At 34.7% G+C, this 10,091-nt stretch overlaps 1 protein-coding gene across 1 annotated transcript in view; it reads right to left on the reverse strand.

Moving 5' to 3' along the window:
• Positions 1-629: 629 nt before the first annotated feature.
• Positions 630-10,091, reverse strand: part of LOC106878905 (centrosomal protein of 78 kDa) — a 233,610-nt gene continuing 224,148 nt past the window's right edge. The window contains exons 15-16 of the mRNA XM_052974542.1: positions 9,123-9,362; positions 630-2,766 (exon numbers count right to left, since the gene is read on the reverse strand). Coding sequence (XP_052830502.1) covers positions 1,704-2,766; positions 9,123-9,362 — 1,303 coding nt within the window. The 3' untranslated portion in view covers positions 630-1,703. The remainder of the gene's footprint in view (positions 2,767-9,122; positions 9,363-10,091) is intronic.

Below are 10,091 nucleotides of genomic sequence, written 5' to 3' on the forward strand. Positions count from 1 at the left end.
TACAGCTCTCCAGCTAGCTAGTCCTGATCAAACTGCCCGACCCATGCCAGCATGGAAAATCAGATATTAAAGGGTGATGATGATGATGATGTTGGCAAGACATGAGTAAGAAATGATTCTGTAACTGTTAATGTTATCAAATAGTTGCAAACAGGTATGGCTGCATGTTTAAGAACCTTGTTTTGCAACCAACTGGTCTTGGGTTCAGTCCCACTGCATAGAATCTTGGACAAGTGTCTTCTACTATACCTCCAGATCAACTAATAATGCATTGTGACTGAATCTGGTAAAAACAATGTGTAAGCCTGTTGTATATATGTATACGTTCGTGTTTGTCTCCCACTCTCTATCTTTCTCTATCACACACACACACACACACACACACACACAGTTTGACAACCTGTGTTGGTTTGTTTACAGGCTCAGAAGTTTGGCAAAAATAACTGATAAAATAAATATCAGACTTAATAAAAAAGTATTGGGGTCAATTTGTTCAACTAAACCCCACATGGTGGCGCCCCAGCATGTCCATAATTCAAAGACTGAAACAAGTAAAAGATAAAAGATAAAAGATTATTGTAAAGCACCGAAAATCTGTAAAACAAATTAAATAAAACAGAACACAAAGATTAACATTTAAAAAATGTTTTTAATGGTTTCATTAGAGGAAGAAGGGCAGGAACCATGACCTTTTTTCAGGGCCTCTGAGACTGGTGAGAGAAAGAAAGAAAGTTATCCTCTCCCCATAGACCTGACTTGAATGCTTTCAATAGAAAGGAATTCATTGAAAGCACCCAGAAAAGAGCCAGGTAGTCGTAAAACCGGGTGATGGAAGAAAGCATATTATGAAATATACAAATAAATGATAAATGAAACATTTACTACATTATTTAAATTTTAACAGATTTTGTCCTCATCTTGCTTGTTGCTAACACGTTTTGGCTGATGTACTCTCCAGCCTTCATCAGGTGTCTTGGGGAAATTTCGAACCTGGGTTCTCATTCCTAAGGTATTTTTTCGATGTTATTATTATTATTATTATTCAGGTCACTGCCTGGAATCAAACTTGGAATCTTGGGGTTAGTAGCCCGCGCTCTTAACCACTACACCCATGGGCATATAGTGTAGTGGTTAAGAGCACGGGCTACTAACCCCAAGATTCCGAGTTCGATTCCAAGCAGTGACCTGGATAATAATAATAATAATAACAATAACATCGAAAAATACTTTAGGAATGAGAATCCAAGTTTGAAATTTCCCCAAGACACCCGATGAAGGCTGGAGAGTATATCAGCCGAAATGTGTTAACAACAAAAAAGATGAGGACAAAATCTGTCAAAAATGTCAAAAATGTAAATAATGTACATAATTCCTTATCTCTTAAATATAAAACTGTATGAAACATTTACTGTATAAATAATTTCTTTTTTTTTTCTTTGTGTCTTTTTGTCATTCTTTATATTCATTTTTAGCTGCAATTTAATGACTTTTGATACAAACATGTGTTAGTCGTTTATTAATTTTGATGAAGATTTTAGTGAATGAAAAACTAAACATACTGTCCCGAAGAGTTTTGTTTTTACATATAAAAGATAGATATTTAGTTTTGGTGGATGTTTAAATTAGATACATCTTAAACGCTTTTATATTTTATTTTTATAATTTTTAAGGAATAAATTTTCTTTTTGTCTAGAGATTAAAGTCTAGAAGGTTTCATCGCTAATTGACCTCAAAAGTGATGTGTCATTAGAATCGTTATCCTCAGCTTGTGAAATAGCTTCATTGTTTTTGTCTGATCGATTTGTTGCAGGATTGCAATGGTTATTGCTTGAAAGGGCTTCAAATGAAGAATAATCATTGTAAGTGTCTCCTTCAGATGAGTCTGATTCTTCCTCAATCAGTGATTCCAAGAGCTTCAATTTAGATGATCCTGTACTCTGTGGTGATGTCAGACTCATGGAATTGCCTTTAGGTTTCTCCTTAACAAAATTGTTATCAGATTGGTTGTGATTTTTACAAATAGCAGATTCTGAAACAGAATAGCGAATGGATTGATCATCTTCTTTACCTTGGGGGTAAGTTTCTTTTTCCTTTTCTTTAACCTTTTCTTTTCTGATACAAGATATTCTTTTTGTGCTTCCATTTTGCCTCATTTGGTAAATTTCTCCATCAGCTTCATCACATTCAGTCATTGTGCTTTTAACATGTGTTTGATCTGTTGGAGAAGTAGCACCATAACTTTTAGCACCATTAACTGTAGCTCCATTAATTCTAGCACCATTAACAGCACTGCTATTAACAGTGCCACCATGAACATCCTTTTTAGTATTACTGCTATTTTTAGCATTACTGTCCTTTTTCAGAAGACTCACTTTTTGAACAATGTTTTCTATTATGCTTGATCTTGGTAAAGTTGTTTTTGAGAAAAAATCATATTCTGGTAACTTAGAATTTTTGCTATGTTTGTTAGCTTCAAAAGCAGGAACATTTGAATCTGCATATAAATCTGGAGTGTGGGAAATAACAGAACCATTTTGAAAAGCTTGAGACATGTTCTTAAGCATAGCTTCTTTGATTTTATTTTCTTTATCATCTGCTTGAAGTTTTTTTTTTAAATTACTCTGTGATTGGTGAGGATCCTGAATTGGATATATTGATTTTGCATCCAGAGATTCATTTGGCGGAAGTTCAAATGTGGAATTGAGATCTGACTTTTGATTATGTTGCACCTTAACATCTTTCTTGAAATTCTTTCTTAAATTATGACTGAAAAATAAAAATAAAATGAAATAAAATAAAATTGGATATTGTGAATGAATTTGGAATGTTTATGCTTGTTAGTTGTTAGTTCAGTTTTCAAGAGAAAAAAAATTATAAAATTGAGGTTAATATGGCTTGCATATTTGATATTGTAACCCTATCTGAAATTGTTATATCCGGCTTAAAACTATAACTGAGACAGGTCAACATTGTTGAGATTGTTACTATAGTTTAAGTGATAACTCTACTTATGGTAGTAAGCTTTTCAGGTACAGAAATAATTATGGAGTTTGTTATTTTAAACTTAGGTGATTATTTTGAAATTTTATATAATATATGACTTTGAAATCAGTTTTTGGATATTTAACCTTTTAGCATTTACATTAGCCATATTCAAGACCAAATATCTTTCCTGTTTTATGTTCAAACCAGCTAGATCTGACCTCTCACACCTAGCCTGCTATGTCATTCTAAAAATAAATTATCACATCATTGAAATTTCAAAGTTATGAGATAATGCATGATTAGTTCAAAACAAGGTGAATAAGTAAGCATTACGTTTAACATAGTAGTCTAAATGCCTAAGGGTTAAATTAATTTTTGATTTAGTTGAATTTTATTAATTTCATATCATGTGCCATTTTTTCATGATCCTCTTTCATTTGACCTAGATATTTAGAATTCTTGTTACATTTCTGATCTTTTTAATGTCTAAGGATGGATACTGATGAGGAGGAGTCTGTTTTCAAACATAATTCTGGAGAGCTGAAAAGGAAAATTCACCTTATCTTGGCTAACTCATTCTGCTCCAGCTAAATTTGTCTTTTATATGTTCAAACAGAATGGTGATCATTTTCTGAAATAGTCTTCTGAATATGTTATAGTGTTTTTAATGCATTTAGGGAAGGTGATTTGCTTAGCTGATATAGTTTTTGTAAGGTAGTGAACATTTGTAAAAAATATATTTTCTTCCAAGTCAAAAATCCAATAAAAAAATCCTCAGTGTGCACCCACCCACCCCGTAGTTCAACATAAGTTCTAAAAGTTTCATAGTAGAAACCAGAGTCTAAAAGACGAAGCAAGTCACAGACAACTTTCTGAGATTGACAATGAATAAATGCAGACCATTATTGAAGCAGACCTATGCAAAAGACCTCAAGAGGTTGCAGAAGTAAATAGTAGCTTAACATTTTACACTGTACTGGCAAGCAACAGAAAAAAAGGGGTTTGTATGAGCTGAATAAAAAAATAATAAAAAAACCATAACAAAGTCTGCTCTGCACCTCATTTGCACAACAAAACAATCTGTTTCTTGATAGCATTATGACATGCAAAAAAACTGGATTCTATGTAATTTTGTATAGAATCAATGGCATTTGAATAGTATGCAAACAGTTGTTCAAAAGACATTCCACTGCAAACAGTTGCTCCAAAACAAAAGAAAAAACAAAAAAAAAACCCCCAAAAAACAAGAAAAAACAAGAAAAAAAAACCCAACTCAACTGATTGAAATAACCATAGCTCTCAAATCGATATTTTATCAAATTATAGCAAATATTAAAATACTAAAAGAAGGTTATATTGTTATAGTTTATTAAAATATTTTTTATTAGCATACAAAAACCAATGCATTTTGTATGTGTGTATGTAATATTTATAGGTTTTAGACTGTAAACATAAATATGACACATGCACACATAGATATATCTATATGTGAAGTTGCTGACAATGAAAAGATTATATATAGTATAACATTTTCATAGAAAAATGTATTGTCATAATATTGGGCCCTAAAATCAGTGGGAAGCAATAAAAACAATTATCGTTTACAATATATATATATCAACAATGACTTTATTTGAAATTATATCTAATTAGCCTCCATTAACCTGCCTCACACTGGCCCTGAGTCTATGATCTTAGCTTCCTGCTTTAAACTGATCTAAATTAAAACCTTCTATCAAAATTTCATGCTAGTTAATCATCGTCGTTTAACGTCCGCTTTCCATGCTAGCATGGGTTGGACGATTTGAGTGAGGACTGGTGAAACCAGATGGCTACACCAGGCTCCAATCTGATTTGGCAGAGTTTCTACAGCTGGATGCCCTTCCTAATGCCAACCACTCTGTGCCACCAGCACGAAGGCCAGTCAGGCGGTACTGGCGAAGGTCACGCTCGAAATGGTGTATTTTACGTGTCACCTGCGCAGGAGCCAGTCCATCGGCACTGGCAACGATCTCGCTTGAATGTCTTTTCACGTGCCAGGAAGGCAACGTTGGTAATGATCACTTAATGACTTATAAAAACATTTAATATACTTTATAGTATATTACGGTTGCATAATGAAATACCACATACCTACAAGTCATTAATATTTATGTACCAACTTCCAGGAATGCATGGGTGTTTAAGCAATGTGTTCAAGGATGATTAATGAGTTAGATGGGTGCAGATGAAGGGGCAAAACCCCCTAAAATATGGCATATATACCCATTGCCTATTTTTCATCTTTGATCTCACTGTTTGTTTACATCTGACATTTCGTATATGAAACGTAACAACAAAAATCAGTGCTGGCAACGATTTCTATAGAATATCTGTAGCGGTAACCTTAACAAAGTCATGTTAATTATGTTTAGAAAAGTCAGCTTAAAAATAAGTTATTTTATTAAATTCTCTATTATTTTCTAAATGAAGTGAAATAAAGGCCTTGTAATTCAACAGAAATATCGTAGTACTGGTACTTTATTTTATTGACTCAAAAAATATGAAAGGCGAAGTCATCCCCAGTGAAATTTGAACTCAGAACATAGAGACTGACAAAAAAACTGAACAATTTATTCTTTTACTCTTTCACTTGTTTGACTGTGGCCATGCTGGAGCACTGCCTTTAGTCAAACAAATCGACCCCAGAACTTATTCTTTGTAAACCTAGTACTTATCCTATCGCTCTCTGTTGCTGAACTGCTAAGTTATGGGGTATGTAAACACATCAACATTGGTTGTCAAGAAATGGTGGGGGAACAAACACAGACACACAAATATATATATATATATAGATATATATATATATATATAATATATATATATATATAATATAACGTAAAAGCACCCACTACACTCTCTGAGTGGTTGGCGTTAGGAAGGGCATCCAGCTGTAGAAACTCTGCCAAATCAGACTGGAGCCTGGTGTTGCCATCCGGTTTCACCAGTCCTCAGTCAAATCGTCCAACCCATGCTAGCATGGAAAGCGGACGTTAAACGATGATGATGATGATGATATATATACAATGAACTTCTTTTGGTTCCCATATGCCAAATCCACTCACAAGGTTTCAGTCGGCCCAAGGGTTTAGTAGAAGACACCTGTCCAAGGTGTCACACAATGGGACTGAACCCAGAACCATGTGGTTGGAAGCAAGCTTCTTACCACACAGCTACTCCTTATTCTTTTACTTGTTCCAGTCATTTGACTGCAGCCATGCTGGAGCATTACCTTGAAGAGTTTTAGTCGAACAAATCGACCCCAGGACTTACTTTTTAAACCTAGTACTTATTTTATCAGCGTCTTTTGCTGAACTGCTGAGTTACGGGGATGTAAATACACTAACACCAGTTGTCAAGCAGTGATGGGAAGCGGGGGAACAAGGACATGCACACATAGATACACACACACACACATATATATACAACGGTCTTCTTTCAGTTTCTGGTTACCAAATCCACTCAGAAGAATTTGGTCGGCCTGAAGCTATAGTGGAAGACACTTGCCCAAGGTGCTACACAGTGGGACTGAACCCAGACCCACATGGTTAGGAAGGAAGCTTCTTACACACAGCTGTGTTTGCACCTTAATCAATTTTTCAATCATTATTGAGGTCTTATCAGTGTCTATACCATTCGACCAATCTCAATTCAACAGAGATAATGGTAACAAAAAGGGTTAAAGTGAATATGTAAAGAACTCCTTACAACAATAAATATATAACAGTTCTGCTTATAACAATTGCTTTTTTTTAATCTTTCATAGTTCACAACAGTAGTTTCATTTTCTCCATTTCTAAATTTCTTGATTGCTTTTATTAACTCCCATCATCTCCACCTAATTTTGGGATAGAACACTAATAACAAAATTATTTTAATAGAACATAACAATACAATATTTTTCCTTTAATCTGTTTTATGTATTTTGAATATTTACTTTAATTTGATTGGATGTTGATTTTGAGCAAATGTTTCATCGACCAGTTTTTTTTTCCATCTTAGCTACTGCTTTCAATCAATTGTATTTTGAATCAACAGTTTTCAATAAATTGACACCAAACTGTTCTGTGCAATGGATGGGCTGAGTGAAGCACGAAAAACACTTTCTCAAACTGAAGCTGCATTGAAAGGTTATAGTCACTGTTTGATGATCAGCAAGTGGAATTAACAATTACCGAATCTTAGTAAAACCATCACACCAGAGAAATGGAGGAAATTGACAAAATTCACCATGAACTACAACTTACATCTAACACTAATAAACTGAAAAGGACAAATTCTTCTGAAAGACAACATCTAACTTCAAGTTTTGCAAATGGCTTTGTTGAAATTTTAACAAACTAGCCACTGAAATTGTATCATAGCCAACTTACTCCCCATACCTCTCTCAAGCCCATTACCATTTTCTCAAGCAACTTGATAACAAAAGTCCAAAATGCCTGCAATGAATTAATTAGTTCCAAGGTTCCAGAATGCCACGCTACAGAAATAAATAGACTGGTTTCTTGCTGGTGAAATGTATAGATTCTAATGGTTATTATCAATAACCATTTTGATTAATAAACTTTATTAAGAGTCGAGATATATTGCTTTAAAGTTAAAGATGAAAAACTGCAATTATTTTTGCACCAACTTGATATCTGAAGGGTAGCGGGGAAGGAGCAACAGACATCAAGCAGAGAGAGAGACACTCAATACAGACAAGGTGATTAATTAAGAAAACACTAATTTCCAAAGATTATATGTTGGATAGCATGTAAAAGAAGCACAACACCAAAAGATTAAACAGATTGCCGCATGTGTATGCTGCACAAATTGTTGTTAATGATTATACTTCAAATAACAACACACTAAAAATCTGAGGGTGCTGTTTTGTCTAGAAACACCATTTAATAGTTAAATATTGATTCCTAAAATTTCAAAAGAATAAACTGTTGTTATTATTATTATGATTATAATGATGATGATGGTGGTGGTAGTGGTAGTAATCATTGTTGTTTGTTCAAAATACATTTACTTACTATTCATACTTATCACGTACGGTGGTGTAGCTACACATACAAACCACATCCAAAGGGTCATTAATAAACTCTATCACTGATAACACATCACTTTAACCACTAGCTCACAGTTGTATCATTTCTAATTCTTTTACTGCTACAACAGCCTCTGCTCTTCTGAATTAGCTAACTGCATACCTCTTTCACCCAGATCCATCTGACATGCCTGTCTTTCTCTTCTCTCTCTCTCCCATCTTGCTCTATCTCCATCCCAACACTTTGCTGTTCCTCACTGTAGACACTGACCTATAAATGTTATAACTCCTTTGTTATTATGTTTATACTGAAGTACATGGCCAATTAATTACGAAAAATAATGAAGAATTTAGTGAAACAGGCAGGTAGGCATTAAAAGAGTTTAACTAAACATCAACTGTTTTAATTTCCCCAATCTCAAATGACCTGAAAAATGCCATAAGCACTGTTATTCCACCACCAGATAGTTTATAAATTAAACTGTACGGTATTCTTGACCAAAAAAAAAATCATCCTATTTTTTCCTTCTTCTTACCAGGGTTTCATCAATCCTGAAGGAGGAACCCTTCTCTGGACTCCTTCCACCACTATCTATCTCTGGCCAGTCATGGCCATGCAGGTCCCAGGTAGCCGGTGAGAGCATCTTGCCATCTTGTCTTTGGTCAGCCTCCTGATCTAGTCAGATTGAACTAGTGCTTATTTGCCTTGACCAAATAAGTACTAGTTCAATCTTACAACAAAACCAGCTGGTACTAAGATGTACACAGACATCTCAAAAGTAAATAGACACCCCTAATTATACCATTTTATCCATGTAGATATTGCCTGGTGCTTCAAACTTGTTAATGTTTTGTGCACAAGGTATGTTAAATAATTACTAAATTAATTATTCACATGCAGCAAATGACATTATTTAGCTTCTACAAATAACCATTTCAAAAATGATGACGTCTATTTATTTTTGAGATGCCTGGGTACATTCTAGAATTAGATATGTGATTCAAGTAGACTTGAAAATGTCTCAATTATACAAATTTACAAATTCAGCAAAATAAATGTTACCACTGATCACAATCTAAGCTCATTTCCAACTCTTCCTCTGCATTTTTATTATTACCAATGTGACTGGTGGCTGCTGTCGCTTCTCTTTCTAGCATTGTTGAGCTCTCAGGTTCAGGTGGAATATTTTCCAAGTTTGGATTCACCTCAAAAGAGGATGTCAGATTTCCTCTTGAGGATATAACTTTAAACAAGGAGAAGAAATTGCTGTCAATTCCAGCCATATTAATCAGTTGCCCAAACCTGTAATTAGAGATAGGATTAAAAAACACACACAAATGAATTATATAACAATATGGAAGGACATATAAGACAACAAGGAAGACACATGGTAGACATTGAAGAACACACAAAGACTGTTAACTTCACTTAGACATTAGTTATATAGGATTTGATCTTTTATCTTTTACTTGTTTCAGTCATTTGACCGTGGGCATGCTAGGGCACTGCCTTGAAGGGTGTTAGTCAAACAAATCAACCCCAGGACTTATTTTTTAAACCCTACTACTTATTCTATTGGTCTCTTTTTCTTAACTTCTAAGTTAAGGGCATAACACACTAACACCGGTTGTTAAGTAGTGGCTGGTGACAAACACAGACACACACACACACAGAACGGTTTTCTTTCAGTTTCTTATTTCTTTACTGCCCACAAGGGGCTAAACATAGAGGGGACAAACAAGGACAGACAAAGGGATTAAGTCGGTTACATCGACCCCAGTGCGTAACTGGTACTTATTTAATCAACCCCGAAAGGATGAAAGGCAAAGTCGACCTCGGCGGAATTCGAACTCAGAACGTAGCAGCAGATGAAATACCACTAAGCATTTCGCCCGGCGTGCTAACGTTTCTGCTAGCTCGCCGCCTTTTTCTTTCAGTTTCTGTCTACCAAATTCACTCACAAAGCTTTGGTCAGCCTAAGGCTATAGTATAAGACACTTGTGTAAGGTGCCATGCAATAGGACTGAACCC

This window comes from Octopus bimaculoides, chromosome 18 (genome assembly GCF_001194135.2).
Source record: "Octopus bimaculoides isolate UCB-OBI-ISO-001 chromosome 18, ASM119413v2, whole genome shotgun sequence".
NCBI classification, from domain to species: domain Eukaryota; kingdom Metazoa; phylum Mollusca; class Cephalopoda; order Octopoda; family Octopodidae; genus Octopus; species Octopus bimaculoides.